Source organism: Neodiprion virginianus, chromosome 1 (assembly GCF_021901495.1).
Source record: "Neodiprion virginianus isolate iyNeoVirg1 chromosome 1, iyNeoVirg1.1, whole genome shotgun sequence".
Lineage (NCBI taxonomy): Eukaryota > Metazoa > Arthropoda > Insecta > Hymenoptera > Diprionidae > Neodiprion > Neodiprion virginianus.
Window position 1 is genome coordinate 32,232,508 of NC_060877.1, and position 19,115 is coordinate 32,251,622.

General features: G+C 44.1%; 2 protein-coding genes across 2 annotated transcripts; both read left to right on the forward strand.

Annotated features, from left to right (window-relative positions):
* Window positions 1-1,267: 1,267 nt before the first annotated feature.
* On the forward strand, window positions 1,268-8,598 carry LOC124307630 (uncharacterized). Its single transcript, XM_046769538.1, has 9 exons — window positions 1,268-2,235; window positions 3,099-3,272; window positions 3,392-3,652; window positions 4,211-4,316; window positions 4,393-4,516; window positions 4,598-4,762; window positions 5,604-5,768; window positions 6,660-7,316; window positions 8,016-8,598. The coding sequence occupies exons 1-9, from the start codon at window positions 2,200-2,202 to the stop codon at window positions 8,242-8,244; spliced, it is 1,917 nt and encodes a 638-aa protein (XP_046625494.1). The 5' UTR covers window positions 1,268-2,199; the 3' UTR covers window positions 8,245-8,598.
* Window positions 8,599-10,391: 1,793 nt separating this feature from the next.
* On the forward strand, window positions 10,392-18,466 carry LOC124310283 (uncharacterized). The gene is made up of 2 exons (XM_046774094.1): window positions 10,392-15,718; window positions 17,658-18,466. The coding sequence occupies exons 1-2, from the start codon at window positions 10,392-10,394 to the stop codon at window positions 17,842-17,844; spliced, it is 5,514 nt and encodes a 1,837-aa protein (XP_046630050.1). The 3' UTR covers window positions 17,845-18,466.
* The last annotated feature ends 649 nt before the right edge of the window (window positions 18,467-19,115 follow it).

Genomic DNA, 19,115 nt, shown 5'->3' on the forward strand with positions numbered 1-19,115 from the left:
GCGAAGCAACCGTACATTCCTTGTATCTTCTCGTGGTGACCATCACCTTGGTTCGTGTTTACATCTGGAATGAAAGTATTTTAACTCAAGTGGGACATTGCAGAGGAATCTTCTCGTAACGCAACTTTATCACCTGTAATTATTAGATTTATACCGTTGAATTGATTTTACGAGCCTGCAGTGCGTTTTTAATTATTGGACATAAATCGTTTTCGATCAGAAGACCAGGGTGATGCGATGGTTTTTATAAAAAAAAATAAATAAAAAAATAAAGATATCTGAATCTGAAAATCGTGTCACAGCAGTCGGCAAGTTCGCAATATTTAGCAAATAATACACCGGATACCAGCGTTTCGAGCATTGTGATGTGTAAAATCAGATTCGCCTCGAGTACGAGAAGTTTCTATTGCAGTGTGCCACTTTCCGAAGAGAAGTTTAACTTATTTGCGTGCATCAAGCCGATGTAATCTGGTATCCCGCATCGAGATCGGCTATAAAATCGTTCCAGATATCAAGAACAACCTTCGATATCAAACGCACAAAAAGAACGATCGGCGCTTTTCCGCTTTCTCGATCAGGAATAGGATAGGATATCCGGGATGATAGAAAAAATCTTCTTTTATCACGTATCGAACTTGTACTGCTCTCTCCGAACCGCGTCGACCGCAACTTGGAAGGTAAATCGATGAGCACCATAAACTCAGACACAGACTGTGACGAATGAAAATCTGGGCTCACGTATCGCTCATTTTTTTTAACAGGTTTTCTTTTCGTTCGATAAAGACAAGCGAACACCGGGACAAGTCAAGAAATTTTATCTTGCTGTTGATTCTGATCGAGTGATTATAAGTGAAGCTAATTACACTATTTGCATGCACGTTATGTTTTTCAGGATTTATACTCGAAGATGCATTGCAAATGAGTTAGCCGAGAGACGGAATCGAAATCAGAGAAAATTAATTATTCAAGCTCAATCTGCGTTGCATCGCGACCTTGGCCTTGACCCACTGCAACTTTCCTTCCACCTCCACATCTGGCAATGAAATGACCTTGAATCTCTTGAAGGGCAGACCGATCGCTTTCACCCTTTTTCGACCCTGAACCTCGAAGCTGCTTCGGGCGATCAGAGGATGACGTGAGTCATGTTCGACGAGGACGACGTTCTCCAGTTGATCCGATCGGTCCAACGCATTAAGCTTTTAAATTGATCGCTGCTTTCTATGATGAAAATAAATTCCAGGTGTGCGATACCAGGTGCGCAGTCAATTCGATCGGAAGTCCTAAAATCAACTCGGTATCGGTTTCCCGAGGCCTCTCTAAGAAGCCTCCTAACGACTTTGACGTTCAACCGACACCCTATCAATTCACGTGCCCCGGTTTTCTTACTTATAATTGATGATTCGTAAAAGATTTTTGACTTTCGCCCGAAATTCGATCGTCGAAAAAATGCTGGACTCATCGTGCAAGACGTGGGTAATTTCGGCGTCGAGAAGACCGGATCCTGCGGGAACCAGTTTTTGGCCGAGGACGAAACCGTACCAGGAGTGCAATTCGCAATCAAGACCCGTTCAGGAAGATCGCGATCGAAGACGTATCGTCCGAGGAGTACGGAAAACGGTACCCGGGTACAAACGAGTAAGTGGCAACGCGTGGCCGACTTCCCGCTAGGGCGGCGAACGCTGAGCGTTTTCTCGGTCACGGTTGCAGCCTCGGTAACCCGTGTGCGGAGTTTCAGATACCGGCAGTGATTAGCAATTGCGACGATGCTGCTTGCCTGATATCGTCTCTCCGGAAAGATCGAAGCTGCGAACGGCGACGGGAGAGAATACGAGATTTTATTCGCCGATTTTGAGTCCTCTGCAATGGACGTAAAGTGGTTTTTTCATGCGCGCGCCATCATTGCCTCGAGAGAAGGCTCTCGAGCGACGAGGTGAACGCGAGTCTCTTTTGACCCACAAAAACAAGCTGAGGACTCGGCTGCCGGCGCGTTTTACCCATTCCTCACGGTCACGAGAGTCTGGAAGGACCGACGGGAAGATCGTAAGATGCAGACAAGCGTCACGACTTGAGGATCTGTGAAGTGAATCCGAATTGTTAATTTCGTGTTCGACTAGAATCGTGCTGTGGAAATAAGTGTGAGGTGTGATTCATGAAGCACTCGTTATTCTTACTTCTGGATTGAGATAACAGTGTGCGATAATGAGGATACCGAGAAGAAGCGAGTGTTTCCTGGTGGTAAGACACGTCGATCATGCATGTACCCGTACGATCCTTGAATAAGATACATAGGCTATCATACTTCAAAGGCATTCAAAATTGCGCGACTCGTCAAACCAGTGCTTCAACACATCACGCGCAAAACTCTTCGGACACTCCACGTGGTCCGTCTTCAATGAAACGTCCAACGGCCTTTTTTCATTCTTTAAATTCGAAGGACGACCGGGTGTGGGTTGTTTCGTATGATTTTAAAATGATTATCGAATTTCATAGAATGGCATGGATTATTTCCAACGTTGTAAAGTCTACGCGACAAGTTTTACGTTAATGATATGCTAATTTCTTACAGTGACTCTAACACCTGCCGGGTTATTAATTATTCTCTATTTTATTTTCACCTTTCGGTATTACACACTCGCTAGAGCCGATAAAAAAACATTTCTACACATACTATCCGCCGATCAATCGGACCACAGACACTGCTTTTTCTGCGGTTAGTAGGTCACCGTTGACTACATCCTAGATACTCTTCGCGAATAATACATGCCTGCCATGCTGTGTCACATGAACCGGGTACCTACTTGAATTACCGCCGTTTCCGTTTTACGACTGTTTCACACGTCTTTACCGTCTCTTACGTCAAACACACGCTGGTACCAGACACTGACACTACAAAGGTACGCACAGGAATAAAGAAGCATACGTTTCTTTTCACCGTACACCGTCCAGAGAATAGATGATATCAGGTTTTTCACCATGTCTGTACCAAGCTACGTTATAATACTTCCAAAGTCATGGATCAGTAGATTTAGGATAACAATTTTAATGCGTTGGACTACTTTGTATCATAAAACTCGTAAATTTTTTTTCCTAACGCCTAGTTAGCTCTCCTGGGTACGGTAGCCACAACGAGAGCCGAAGAAGAGGATGACCTGGACGACGTGGGATTTGAAGACGGAGGAGATTTGGCCGACGATAAGATATCGACGTCGTTGAACGTCGAGGGTGGATTTTTCGAGAAGAAGGAACTGGAGATCAGGAATGCGGTTCTCAGCGTAAGTCAATTTCCGTGGTTAGTTCAGCCAGCATGTTTAGCAAACCCTCAAGCGAAATCACATATCTCTGTCCATCTATGTTATTCAAAAACAGGAAAAAAAAAAAAAATTCTTAACAGGCTGTCAAAGTGCCGGAAAAACAGGCTCAGCTGAGCCAAGTGTTGCCCATAATACGGAGCATGTCACCACCGCAGAAACGAGCAATGGCTGTTTTGGTTACGACAAGAATGTCGCACAATGACACAACGCTGCCGTTCGATAAGGTCGAAGCGCTGTTTGGCGGTAACGATAAGAAGAACGTGACGAGGGATTTAATGCTGCCGATCAGCATGGACATCGCTAAAATCATCGCTGACGATATTCCCGAGGATTTGCCAGAGGTGATAACAATTTTCAGCTGTTACTTATAATTCGCTACACCTTCTTCGGTTGTAACAATACCTATACGCATGAATTTCTTCTACGCCAGTAGAAAGTTTCCCAATTGTATTTAGCCTCGTCATTTTGGTCTGCCGTTTTCTCTGAAACTTTTTATTTTCTTTTTTTCTTTACGTTTTCATCTAAAGATCGGCGGTCTGTTAACGCCGTTTACCATAAGTACAAAACGATATTCCGTTATCCATCGCGTTTCTCAAACGGCAAGAAGATTCCTTCGTGAGAACAACGTCTTCGTGCCACTTTCGAGCCTTTGCAGTGCATCCATCGGGCTGTGCGATGAACAATGACACGATGGTTTATCGCGCTTGGATAATTTTTTCATTATATACACTCCTCTCCTCACTCAGTCCTCTCATGGTATAATCCGCGAAGATTGAAAATAATCCTCAAGATGCTTTCCCCAAATGATTCATTCCGGCCTCTTCAAGGCTGTCGATTAACTTCGATTTCAGTTTGATGAAAGACAAATATAAACACTCTTTCTTTTTTTCTGCTTAAAGGCGCAGGAACTGAGGTACTACGTACCTGTCGGAAAAAGACGACGTCCTCAGTATTACTCGAAGCCTCGACGCCCGTCGACGATGAACCGAAGAAATGTGCATCCAGGTGAAAATCATCGACTGTTCACAATTAACCATTTTGAATTATTTGAATCAATGATAAGATAACTTTCGGTTTTCAGACGGACCGCGACCGACTCTTCCGAGACCAGGAAGACGACCAACGGACGTAAAAAGAAGTCCCACCGAGCAAGAATGCACTTTTTTCACGTCGACTGTTTGCCTTGAAGCTGCGGACTACCCTCAGTTAGTAATTTGTTAGTTAATTATTGCTGGAGATTGAAAGTTTTCACGTAGGTGAAGGTAAAATAATATTCTCCATTTCAGCGAAGCGATATTGAGAAGCATCAGAAGCAACAGGGAAATGATATCTGCGTTACTGGCTGACTACAAATCTCAGAGCACCACGGAATTTTACGATGACAGACTTCCGGTCGCGTTGCCGTTGGAGAATAAATTCGAAAACAGATTCGAGAGCAACGAGATCAAGAGGTGCGTTTATTGAGTAAACCCGATCTAAAATTGGCTAAGTAATTATCTATCCTTCATTGAGCAGCAACAGTTTCGTTATCAATGATTACCTGCAAACAGATGAATTTTCGGCGGGAAAAGAAAAACTACCGTGCTGTTTTAAATACAATTAGCGTCATTATTTCTCTTGGGCAACCGTCTCGACCGCTAGTCCAGCAGCTGTGAATCAGTTGACAGAACGTGCGAATCATTTAACATCACAGAATGAATTTCTGAATTGGATCTAAATTACGTAATTTTAAATGAAAACTTCTCTTTCCGTGCTAAACAGTAGTGCAGGACTGCAAGAGGTAGTCGATAATGCAACCTCAGTTTAACCAGATATAAAGCAGTATCACCCTGTCACGAACGGAGAAATTCTTCTTGCGAAAGATTCGATGAAAATTATTCACAAACAATCTCCGCAGTGACGCGTTGTCCGTTAAATTTTAGTAGGCATAAATTACGGCGGACGTATATAATTGGAAATTGGTACTTCGACAGGTGAAAGCTTGAAATAGGATCGGGAACGCGACTTAGAAGAAACTCACTTGGCGGCGGGTATTTTCGCGGCAAGTCAGCTTTCAGGTGTCTTTAAAACTTTTCTCACCGCGGCGTGTAGACTAAAAATTTGACGACTTTCATCGAGTTTCTAAACTCCATATTTTTCCAATTACACGCACGCAAGTTGTCCAACTTCGGGCGTAATTCATTGCCTGTAGCACGTAGATAGAAGAAATAGAAATAAGTAGAAATTAATATTGAAACACGATTGTACCGAAAAATCGTTCACTCACTAACTCTCCTCGATCCGTGTCAGTAGATCCGACAATAATTCCCCCTACGCAGAGAGCGTCGAGGAGGGATTCACCTGTCCGTCACAGATCAGATACGCACGCCCGCAACTCGCAAGAGCAGCATCCGGTGACTGGAAATACATCATAAACACCGGTGAACACACGCAGACGCTGAGGCTGGAGAAATGCACGTGAGTTAAAATTGACGCATATTTGTGCGGTGGTCATATTATACCAACTGCAGTGATTCGATGACTCCTGTGGCTTCTGATCATCGATTCGCTCGACCCACCGATCGGCGTGTTTAACACTGTGAGATAAATTCGACGATAAAAAGTTCACGCAATTTATTTCTTTGCGACGTTATCGTTACTCAATTCCCCATAACAACGTACCCGGGTCGTATTGTAATAACGTAAAAAACTAAACACGATCGTTCAACGAAGGAAAACCCATTAGGTACTTGCACAAGAAAAGAAATGAGGAATGAGGAATGGGAATAAGAAACGGAATTGCCTGCCCCCCGACAGGGATGACGGCTTCGGATAAAGTCTGAGAGTAAATACGACTCGTGATTGGTTCGACGTTTCATTCCTATTGATCGGTCTTTTTACTACCCGACAAGCTCTGCAAAAAGTTAACCTGCCTGCGTCAGATCGCAGCACACGCGTTGCAAAGCGTGGATAATTGTTTCACGAATATAAATTGTAACGTTGGTACGTGCGTACTGTGTACAGATAGATATATAATATAGGCTGCAAAAGTAAAAGCGACCGATCGTATTTACGGGTTTTGTTACTCATAAATCATTTTCTAAACAGCCTTACGCGCGAGTCGATGATATTGCCTAGCGTAAGTTTATAATTACCGGGTTCCGTGTTTCGCTCTACGCGTTCAATACGTGTTCGTTTGTGTTCTCAGGGACTAGGAAAGCCGACACGGTTCTATCTTACAGATGATGAATATTATTGTTTCTCCATTTTCCACGTTCACGCCTAATACCCATTTTGTATGATTTTAACACGGCTTGGCGACCCTGCGTTTGCGCTTGCTATTTTTAATCACACTTTTGCTTTGCGCAGGAAACCGAAAAGCAGCTGCTCCTTCGTGTCGGACAACTACAAATCATCGTGCACGCAAGTGTTCACCTACCACCGTCTGCTTACCTGGGACACGAACCTCGGTCTGCACATGGACATCTTCAAGGTCCCGACCTGTTGCAGCTGCCACGTTCTTGGTTATTCGGACCTGTATCCTCCTCACCGAAAAAACCCCCCCTCAAAACTGAACGAAAATTTTCCCGGGGCCGATTTCGCGGCCGAGGACCAGGCCGACAAATATCGCGACTTTAGCAACCCCGGGTCCAATTTCATCTCGAAGAAAAGTCCCAGCGCCAATTTCGAATCCAGCTACGTCAGCGGTGGCTCGAACCCTTCGTACGTCGACGACGCGGCTTCCAGCGCCAACTACAACTTCTTCGAGAAGAAGCCAAACCCCAATACCACGCCGCCTGGTCGACCCGTCCTCACTCCCACCCTGAGGACCAGGGCGAAGAAGCCCTCCGGGGCTTCGAGGCCCTTTGACAATCTGCCCCAGCAGCACGCGCCCAATACCAGGGCCCCTGGATACACGGGCCCCGCATCGAAGCACAGGTCGAGGCCCAACAGGCCCTTCAGAAGGGAGTCTAATACCCAGCTCGACTATCCGGGCAACCAGGAAGCGGACACGACTGGAAAACGGTGATTGCTCTATTCTCCGTAACAATTAATTGGTTCTTTTTTTTTTTTGTTGCTTGGTCGTTACGTTGCGAGGTATTGTACGGTTGTTGGTGCGATTTACGGATAGGCGGGTATTTTTATGGACGCTGGATTGATTGGTTGATACGTTTAAAAATTAATTATGAAATAGCTTGACTTTGTTTTAGCCTGTTGCCTTTATCGGTTCCACGTTATTGGCGATCATTAATGAAGAAATTTACATCTTGGTATGCTCAAAGTTTCACGGAAAGAAATTGAACGTAGACCGTAAACTGATCGTTCAAGTCGTTTGAAATATTTAATATCTCATGAAATCGGACCGAGAACTGTCGGCATTTAGAAACTCGGCTACACACATATCTCAACGTCGTTTATATTATATTCCTATTACTCGAGATTTCGATTTTAATTCAATAGTACAAAACTGTTATCTAAACTTGGAAGTATTACCGCGATGGAAATCACAATAAATTGATGATCAGGTGTGAATTTTAGTGCGAGAATATCACTATCGATACACAGGATACAATTTCACGGATAGATCTTACGCAACGAGCAGTTCCTGATCTATTCGAAAACCGCAGTGATAATTGAAAAGAGAAACAAGTGGAGTAGGCAGAGAGAAAAAAATTGCCTCTATCCTTATTTTACGATCCTTCAACAATCGCTCGTTTTTTCTAGGTACAATCAACAATTCGACCAAACCGTAGACGCCACTACCAGGGTCCAGAGCGTGTCCTACACCGAGGAATACGAGGACCCCCCGCGCCGAGTAAATTACAACTATCATCCGATAATAGATTTCTTCAAGCCGGAAGCCTCGATGCTTCAATCTGTTCAACCGCAAATGGCCACGCAGCCAGCGCCAGTGCAAAGTTCCAACGCTTGGAAGCCGATAGTTTCGGCTTAGAAAGCCGATACTGCTTTTAAACGTACCTGAAATTTTTCATAAGATATATATTTATTCGCCACTAGGTCATACGCATGTTTTCATACGATTTCAAAGCCCTCCCATCCTATGATTATACTTTGCTCTGTCCGTTGGCAGACGAAATGATGGGGAAGAGAATTAACTGTCTAAAATCTACCCTCGTCTCTTCCGACTCTTGAACATCGGCACGTATTCATTTCTCACGTCGTTTTCCTCGATATATTTATATCCTTCCACCTCTACGCACCTCATTTTTTACTTTTATTTTTACCCTCTTTGTTATTTATGATTTATTCTTAAGTTATCTCAAATTTGTACTTTATATTAGTATATATATATATATATATATATATATATATATATATATATATATATATATATATAGGTATATATATGTATATATACAAATAAAACAACATTGTTTTGTAGTTTTAAATCAATGTTACGATTAGAAGAGAAAAATTTCAATCCTTCAAACTCGAAGATACGTAGAAATGCGAAAGTGTATTTGGCAAAAAAACCTTGTATGTGAAATGGGCCAATGAACAATGTGATAGTTTCATTTCGACCGATAAAAACAACTCTCGAGGACTACTGTCGGCAGACTCCACATAAAACTTCGACCAGATTATCCATGCTTATTTCCATCGGTAAGGTTTACTCTGTTACAATGTGTAAAATTAACACTGAAAGTTTGCCCGAGAACTTTCTCTGCAGGCAACATTACTGATAAAATCGCTGTTCATACATTTCTTGAACGAAATCAAACTTCGATCATGCTTCTAGAAAATTTCATGGCAAGCACGATTGCAATACGGTGCAATATTTCATTAAAAGTAGAGTCGATAAATTTTTGCGACACTCCGAAGGACTCGGAGATAGAAAAAAGTTGTCAAACAATCGTGACAAATTGACTGCCCATTTTGCAACGCATTATTGATTCCCGCGACTGCAATGATAATGTAATGTACAGAGATTCGCAATTCGCATGGCCGGGAAAATAACTAACACATCATTCAACAATATTTGTAGGTATGTATAATCTAGTGATGTTTTTACATGCATGTATCGGTTCTATTCAACCGCTTCATATTTTATGATTTTCTTACTTTCCGCCTCGATTTGCCAAGCGTATCGCTCGCAACCGTGCTCACAATCGCTTGTCGCCGACGGAGGGACTTTCTTCTGTCTACCGCGCAGTTATAATTCTGTATAAGATTCAAGAATCAGGTCTTGTGTTCCGTTATTTTCACTCCAAACCGCACGCACACCGCCTGATCTCTTTACAGACAAACATCAACACTGGTGGTTGCATTTTAACTTCCTCACTTTTTTCTGCTGTAAATAATTTAACACGAATTTGCTTAATATTTTTTGTCTGTCAGATAGCAAAAATATTGATGATTCCGTTCAAAATTATACGTCTGGTGAACAAAAAAGGTGAATTGATTTACGCTGGAATAAAATGAAACTGTGGAAAAAAATTTTCTCGGGAAAGCAGTTTTCGCGTCGATATAAAGGAACGCAGTCAGCATCAATTGCAAATTAATTTCGGAAGGTTCGAATTGATCCAGAACTAGCGGAACGCAATGTCGTTCCGGCAAGTAGAGATAGCGTTAGCGTTTTTTGTCTCGCTTCTCCCTTTCGAATCCTAGGAAAATATAAATTAGACTGCATTGATCGCGCAGCGAGCAGTACATTCTGGTGGCTCATTTGTAAAGGTGGAAAGCTTAAAACGGTTTGACAGTGAAATGTGCGTATTGGTAATTCGGATTATACGCACCGTGTGGTAGAAGATTATCAACGAGTTTTAATTGCATTCTAATTTTTTTCGTATTATTGATTGTGCAGTGTGACTTAATCGTCTTGAACATCGATGCTAAGAAACTGTCCAGCATAGGAAAGAAAGTACATTAAGTATCAGTGCCTAAAGACCGTATACTAAATCGGAACTGCGTACATTTACAAATCTAACAACTAAACAGAAAAGGATTGAACTTGGTGGTAGCATGTGACCACCTTATCTCAAAATCGTGCCCCTTGAACAAGTGAAACCCGACTAAATTCAGTGGTTGCATATCCATGAGTTCGGCAGAAATAATGTGGTGGTGAACGCATCTGTAAAAATGATTCAAAAAGTAGTTTGGTGCTTGTTTTTTCTTTCGGTTCTAAGTGTAAATCATTGCTCGCCAAGTAGCAGCGATGCCCGCAGCCTTACGACCGAGGGAAAAGTCGACTCCAACGAACCGAGTGTCCATCCTGACCTCGAGCCTAGTGCGTCCGAATCGAGCAGCGAGGATGTCGCCCTGGAGGATTCGGAGGACGATCCTCCCGGCCCACCGGACCACGTCATCCCTTATTCGGAGCACGAAGATCCTGCGGAAGTGCCAACGCGACCGAAATACGTCGCTCCAGGTGCCTGGGCCAAGCCTGATCCGAAGAAGAATATCCCCCTGGATTTTGTGCCGACTAAATCACTGGCCCAGGTGCGAGGTACCCACACGGTGAAGGTTTTGCCGCAAAGCGCAGCCATCGAGGAGGCCGAAACCGCCGAGGAAAGGGAGAACGCTCCCAGATTACGACAAGTGGTCAGCAATAAGAAGACCAACACCATATACACCGAGGAAGGCTACGAAGACTCGGCCTACGACCATGCCGGGCATGTCAGAGACGCCGACTTTCACGAAGGGTACGCCAAAAAGCTCCACGACCAGCGACACAGCAAGGCGAGATCCGGAGCCGACGGCAAGCGCAAACCGAAGAAGGGAAATCTGAGAAGCGAGACTCCCGAGCCGAAACTTCAGGAGTTTGAGGAATTCAACGACGACTACAGCGACGAGCCTCCGCCGAAGGAAAATTCGAAACCTAAAAAATCGTCCAGGAAGAAGAAGAAAAAGAAGAAGAATAAGTTCCCCGAGGATGAGCTGAGCAGGCCTGATGTCAATCCGAAAATCGTCGCGGAGAATGAGATCGAAAGATTGGAGGACGACCTCGGGAGGGAAAACGAAGAGGCCGAAAAGGGCTCGGAGAAGGATCTGCTTCGAGGAGAGATCGAGAATAATCAGAACCTGAATTCAAACGAACAGATAAGCGAATACGGCGCTGACGAAAATAACGACTCGTCGAATTCACGACCGCAGGAGAGTGTTTACAACCTGCAGGGAGACATCACCACGGTTACCTACGAAAGTCTTAACAGTCCGCAGCCAATTATCACTGAGGCACCGACAACGGCCAATTACGGTGACGTATTTTGGAAGTACTATAGTACATCGGCGACTCCCTATAACGCAGATCCGTCGACGACGTTGACGGCCTTTAACAGCCACGGCCCGTATCTTCTGTATTCTGATAACGCGGGTGTCGTTCTGCCGATTCAGGATACCGTTCCAATCCAAAATGGCCACCAGCCGGTGAATCCAAACGCGATTCCGAACCAGGAATACGGTATCGTGAACGATCAAATCGCGAACCCCCGGAGCGGTGAAGATTATCTGAGTTTCGTTAATTTCGGTGATCCTGCAACTTGGGGATACAGTGCTATGAACGTTCCTGTAAAGTCCGTGGTACAAACGACACCATCGCACTACGATGATATTTCTTTATACAGCACACCGACTTACTCGTTGATTACGAACTCGCGGAAACCATATGATTATAGGAAATATAGCCTGCCGACGGATTCGTCTGCTTGGGAAAAAATGTATCTCGAGTCAGCAAAGAAAGCGGCTGAAAGACACCAGAATTATGATGCCGCAAGCTCCACTGCGTCTCACAGCAGTTCGGCAACGAAACATCACAATCAGGCGATCGGTAGGGCAGATTTGACTGGAAATAATCCATTGGCATCAGCGTCTGACAACGGGAAGGGAACTTCTGCCCGGGTATACAGTCCAGACTCGAAGTATGCGAAAATGTTGAACTTTGTAACCAGCCAACAAAATAGGAAGTACAATGGAAAAAAAAGTGAGAGTGCCAACGTGGAGGTTTTCACTATCATGAAGCCGCCGGCTGTAAGCACGTCTGTATATTCCGATTTCACACTGAATTTATATCCCAATGTCGCAGGCTATTCGACCATAACGCAGGAAAGCGAAGCGGCGAAAGAAGGTAATGGGAAAAAATTCAACGCTAACAAGAACAATGTAAAACACAACGGCTTAGTCCAGTTTATAGGCTTAGAATCACCGGCATTTCATAGCGGTGCCCCAGCTGGTGTTGATAGAAAGAGATTATTTCCCGCCTCTAAACTCCTGCCACCTCCGCCAAATGGCAGAGATAATTACGCCGAGCAAATTGGATATTACAAGCCTGCCAATCATGCCGATCCTCTCTACGTTCCGCGTAATCGCAGATCTTCGCGACATCCGCGAAGCGTTGACGAAACAGCATTGAGTGAGGAGAAGATCGCCGATTTTGTTATTGCGCACGAGATAAGTAAGCGATTCAATTTTACTGTCGAGAATGATAAAGGGTCAACGGAGCACCGTGATATCGAAGGTGCGCGGAAGGCGACAATGAGACGGAAAAGGAATCTGGTACGTGAAAATAGCCAGACTGTAACGGAAGATTCCCTTACGCTAGCGGAAGAGCTTTTTCTGAGTGAAAGTAAAGAGCGCGACGGATTTCTGAGGAACGATAGATCGCGAAATGGGAGCGATCATGAAGATCTGCTCAACGCGTCTCATAAAATAGCCAGCGATGTTATCGACGAAGAAATCGAAGCTAGATTCGAAGACGAAGATCACGATGCGGTGAAAGAGGGTAAGGTGAGGGAGGAAGAACCAGAGTACGAAGATGAAGACGAAAATGAGGATGAAAAAGCCCGACGTGAAGAGCTGGTTGAAATCGATGATCCGGATCTAGACTACCTGGACGAAATTCAGGACGTTAACGAGATCGTGAATTATCCCACAACCACTGTTGCTAGTATCGATCATCAGAAATATCCCTTTTACAAAAATTCTAAAGTGTCGAGTTTGTCTCCCTTACAGTACATCATAAACCCCGAAGAGATTCCGAGAAAAACGTTTGGAGGAATGGAATTCTATGACTCCAGAGATAGGTACGTAGAGTGCGAGGGAGTCGATCCGAGTCTGGACGAAGTTCTCCCCGAAGAGGAGGAACCCGTACCGAATAGGGGCCCAAAAGAAAATCTACCCCGCCTGAGAGGCCTGGGAGATAAATTAGACTGCTACAAAGCGAAATATTTTGGACAAAACCCTTTCGACAGCCCTTTATTTTTCGAGAAGCAGATCACTCAACCGACTCGACCAACCGAATTGGACCCCGTAAAGTTTGCGGCCAGGATCGCAGAATTGCCGGAACTAGACGAAAAGCACCCTGCACAATCGAGAAAACCGGAAACCATAACGATTAAAAGAATGGACAGGGACCGGAGGCGAGTGAAGAACCGAAACCAAGCGAAAGCCATAAGCGTGAAATCTTCCGTTCAACCGCGGACCAGAAAACGCAACAACACTAATAACGCTAAATTGATAGAATCATTGAATAAGAAACCGCAGAGAGATCCGAGAAGAAATAGGAACCGTAGACCGGCTCAGATACTTGAGCCGACCGCGATGCAGACGGCCGAAACCAAGTCCGTAACACCGTATGAAACGGAAGTTTACGAGGATGTTATGGGGACGATAAAAAACATGGCAAGCTTGTACGAATTCCTTGGAACGCCAACCGTGCCCACCTCTATGGAGGCGACGATTGTGTCACCGAACGCAGGCCACACTCCGAGTGCAACGAGTCCAAAGAAAGTGAAAACGTCGAATCGCGTTCCAATACCGAACGGGAAAAGAGAGCAGGGTTTTTCCCCGATGGGTGTAACGGCAAGCCCCTCCGACGAGAGTATCGTCGGTCTACTTCCGCCTCCTCAGCTCGTCAATAAGCCGAAACTTCGACCCTATAGAACTAACAAGGTTTCGTACAATACTAGAGTCAGAACCGAGAGGCCGGTGAAGGATGATGACCAAAAGATTATCGGATACTTCAGAACCGTCACGGTCCACAAACGGAGCCTGGATAATCGCCGCGGTAGTCCAGGTGACCCAGAGATGAACGCCAGCAAACACATCGTGAAAGTAAGGGGCAAACGAAACGGAAATCCCAGTGCTGTTTTTGCGACAACAGCGAGTCCAAGGCTTAAACGAAAGCGGAAGACCAATCTTGATGCCAGTGCAGCTACAACGACGACTACCACAGAAGAGCCTGTAACTCGAAAGAACAGACCTGCTTACGTTGTCAGGACTAGATCCAGAAATTCAAAGGATGAAACAAGCACCGAAAGACACGGAGAGTTCACCACCGCCCAAAGAAACTCGGCAGTGATCGACGGTAGGAGAAAAGAACCAAGGTACACGGAAATCGTCAGAAAGAGGACTCAAACAGTCGCTTCTACCACGTCCACACCAAGCTCGGAACAATTGCCGGAATCTAAGAGCACCGAAGCGCTGACAAATCCTGATATGATCGGAACTCTCTCGGAACAAGTAGCAAAGCCAGGTGAGATTCATGAGAGCGTTCATACAATGCCTAGAAAGAGTAAAACACGAGTTGGAAATGCCGAATCTTCTGACGAGATCTACGAGGCTGGCACGACAGATCTTGAACCGGAACGAATAGAAGAAAATGACGAGAGTCCGGAGAATTATGAGGAAGAAAACGCTACTGTTGAACCGGAGAAAATAGTTAGAAAGTATGATGTTCACGAAGATGTTCAGGAAGAAACGACTCCGAGTGTCATGGACTTCGCAAAACCTACGAGGACTTTCGGGCATGGGAATTTTGATAGTTTTTTTAAAACAGATGGTTCTGGATTCGGCGATGGCTTTAACGTTAAGCCAAAATCGGGACGATCAGAAAGCGAGGTGATGAATACTCGAAATGAGAAATCTAACGAGGAACAAGTTGACGGGGAGGACGAGGACCACGATGTAGAGCCAAAAAATGATTCTTACGAAGAAGAAGAGTCATCTGATGAAGAGAGTCCTAAATATTCCAGTGATACGAAACAGTATTCCGACTCTTCGGACGAAAGCGCTGATAATTCTGAAAGTGAGGAGAAAAATTCACCGCAAAAGGATTCCGAAATGACTTTTTTCAGATACAACAGTCGCCCGAGTTCACCGTTCGAGAGTTTTGAGGATGAGAAATTTTCCGATTTGGGACCTCGCATCAATAAGCCAGCATTTTACCATCCCTCTTTCCAGGATATAAAGGACGAACGATTTTTCTTCGATGACTCCGATGAAGATGAGAAAGATCAAGCTGACGAGAGTTCCGAGAACGGTAAATTCACGTTCGGAAGGTATCATGACGAAGAGGACGACGAAGAGGATGCAGCGGAGGAAGATTACTCGGCGCATAGTTCAGAAAAATATGAATATCCTTGGGAGAAACGGGAAAGATTGGCCGAAGAGAGGCGGAAAGAGCGCGATATGTTGAGGAAAATGATAGGCTACAGTTCGATCCACGACGACGATGAATTCGACGAGGAAGAAAGGAAGGCTTCTTCTTCAAAAAAAAATGAAAAATTCACGTATCCATGGGAGCGCTACGAAGTACCGAGTAAAAACTACAAAAAGAATTTGCGGAGGAACAAAGGACACGACAACGAGGAAGTGGGATCAGAAAATCGCCCAGTTGCTAAATTTAGCAGTAAATACAGTTCCAATCAGTTCAAATTGCCATTTTCTAATAGTGCACCTATAACGACCGCCAAGCCTAAGAAAATAAGAGAATCGGTGTTGAAGTTTTTGAAGGAGGCTGATGAAGCATCCTCAGTCGAGCCCACGGTTGCCTTCGAAACTGATATTTCGACCACCGGTAAACCCGCACCCACAGTTAATACTCCAGTTTTCACAACCGAAAAGATGGTGTCGAGTGAACCGGTTCGCTCTGATTTGAAGAACACTAAACGGGTATCTAATTCGAAAATTATTCCTGAAAATATCACAACGGCACCGAGATTAGTCATTCGTTACAAAGCCACGCCTGTTAGGGACCGGCCTACCCTCAGACCAAGTTTAAAATCTGCCACTGAAGCACCTGCAATGTCAAAAACACAAACGACATCGACATCAACGACGACGACGACAACGACACGAAGACCATCAAGACTGAAAGGTAGAGCCAATACCGCTAGGCGGACACCTTTCTACAGGTCACAGGAACACCAAATTACTACGAGTACGGTTCTTCCAAGAGCCAGATGGACATCCACTACCACGACCACAACTGAGAAACCTGGAAAATTATTACCCAGAACACCGGGTAGATTTGTCGTACGGAAACGTGTCAACTCCAAGGATGCTCCAAACTTGTCTCAGAGTCAGGAAGTTCCGCAGAAGTCAACAGCATCAACGACTGTCTTGTCCCGCCGAAGAAAACGACCCACTGTCGATACTCGTACACCGACCAGAAGTAACACGGTCGAGAAAATCTCGCATACAACCGAAAGGCCTACATCGACCGTTGTCGAAGATCGTGATACAGAAGATCCGAAACCAACAAGTAGAACCTTTGAGCATCGCTCGCGAGTGTCAAAGGAAGAGATCATCACGAAGACGTCTTTCCCCAATCGGGATGCCACCTTTGGAACCCTTACGAACAAGAATACGGACAAAGCAAATAACTTCGAAAATGACAATTTGAAGTCGAAGAAGGCTTATACGAGTGTGCCAGATCGTACAAAAAACTTGTCAGATTCAACGAACTCGGAAGATGATTCTCCGGGAAAGAATGAGAGCGTCGAAACGTTTTCAGAAACCATGGAAGAGACACCGGAACACTTTTACCGGATGAAAGTAACGCTCGACAAGGATGGAAAGAAACGGACATCCATCTCAATCATTCCCAAGGATCCGACCGTCGGGCCGTCGGCACTGGAGGACGAGCTGCACCTGAAGAGAGCCAAAATGGAAGAACTGAAGAGAAAAAAGAATCAGGGATACAAAAAATTTGATGAGGTGAAAACGCAAAATGCCGAGTCGGACGCCGATATCGATAGTTCACTAAGGGACGATGTAAGTTATCTTAGCAGTCGTGAGGTCACCCGATTGACCGAGCATGTCTACCGAAAAATATTTACCTCTACCTCATGGATTGCAGACAACAACATTCACTGAAAGTGTAATTATCATTTTTGATAGTTTCTAAATAGAAATGAGAAACATCTGAAATTTATCCTGGTTACTCTGCAATCGCTCTCACCATGAATGTCTTGACAAATAACTAAGTCCATTTGCCATGTAAAAACATTGTCAAAACTACCGACACGTATGGTGCAATAACTGCTTTATTTTTCAGAGCTTCGTCATGGGCCAACTGCTTCTAAAAATGCCTCCGCAGTTGGGTGAAATAAAGGAAACAGACAACAGAAGGAAAGAGTATACAAACATTGAGGAAACTCCGGGCACAGTGTACGAAGACAGTTCAACTGAAAAGGAAAGGATGAAACAGAATAGAGAAGATGACAAAGACGAGGAGGATGTGAAACCTTTGACGGTGAACTATATAAGGGACCCAAGCCAGCGGCATTATTATTACATCGAGGATAAAAAATGATTGTAGTTATGTATCAGAGCTTGTGTTATATTAAACAAATCGTTAAAGTCCGTGCCTGACACGATTTTTACAGCGTGACGGGGCCGTAAAATTTCACCATTCGCAGATGTCGGAAAAAAATACGCAATTAATTACTACAGCAGCGGTAGCAAGTATAAAGTACTATGTCGGTGTCGTTGCACCTTGAATAATTTAAATTCGAGTCATTTAAGACTTTGTCAATCGTTATGCTAATCAAACTATAATACGGCTGTTATTGCGACTACGTTATGCATTTCGTGATACCTGTTTTGCACGGTTAAGCAATTGATATACCCTGTACCAATTATTCAATATCTCTAAAATATTCCGCCGTCAAACAATATGGTTCTAAATCCTGCTCTTGAGGAGATAAAAAATACCGTAAAAAGTGCTATAATGATCATATACACGCAGGTATGGGTTAATAGTTCTTACCCACCGCTGACTACCGCTGATCTAATCGTCATGCAACATATACTGGGTTCGAGTTTCACCTGTTTTGTACACCATTCCACTCGTTACCGTTATACGTTTATTTATAATATTGTACATAGAGAATTCTGTTTTGTTATAATTAATAAAATACGTTACATAAATATCATTCTCATAGTCATTTTCGAATTCAGCGTAACTGTTACGTAAGCCGTCGGTTCGTTGGTCTTCTATAAACCGAATCACAGACCGGAAATACTTTTGCGATTTCATTGAAACGAGTAGGTTGCCACTGCACGTAGTGTAGAATACTGTTAATCAATTACCCGAAACGTTATGACGTTCAATGAATCGGACGAACTTAAAAGTCATGTTTCCCAGGAAGTATGAATATTTTTTCAACTATTTCGTTCATTTGCCTAATAACATGAAAAAAATCTACAAAATTCTTGCAGATCCAGAGATGCAAAGCACTCGTTGAGTTTGGCTCCCTCGCACAGTCAGGAACATGGGAACATCTGGATCATTGATAATACTTTTCGTACTCTTCCCTGTTTAGTACCGCAATTCAAGCATCCAAGTAAAAAAAAATATTACGCCCCTGGTACCCGTCGAAATATTTACCATCAAGCAGTCGTATCCACCGATCTTCGAAGCTCCTGCGAACCTGAAAATACAGTCATAGCTCTGAGCCAACAGCGCGTGATTACTGCAATGAGATGTAATTACAGGAGGTATTAATTCTTGCAGCAATGATGCAATTAGGTGACAGTCGTGACCAGCAGAAGAACTTGAATCACTGGACGTGGTAAGGCTTT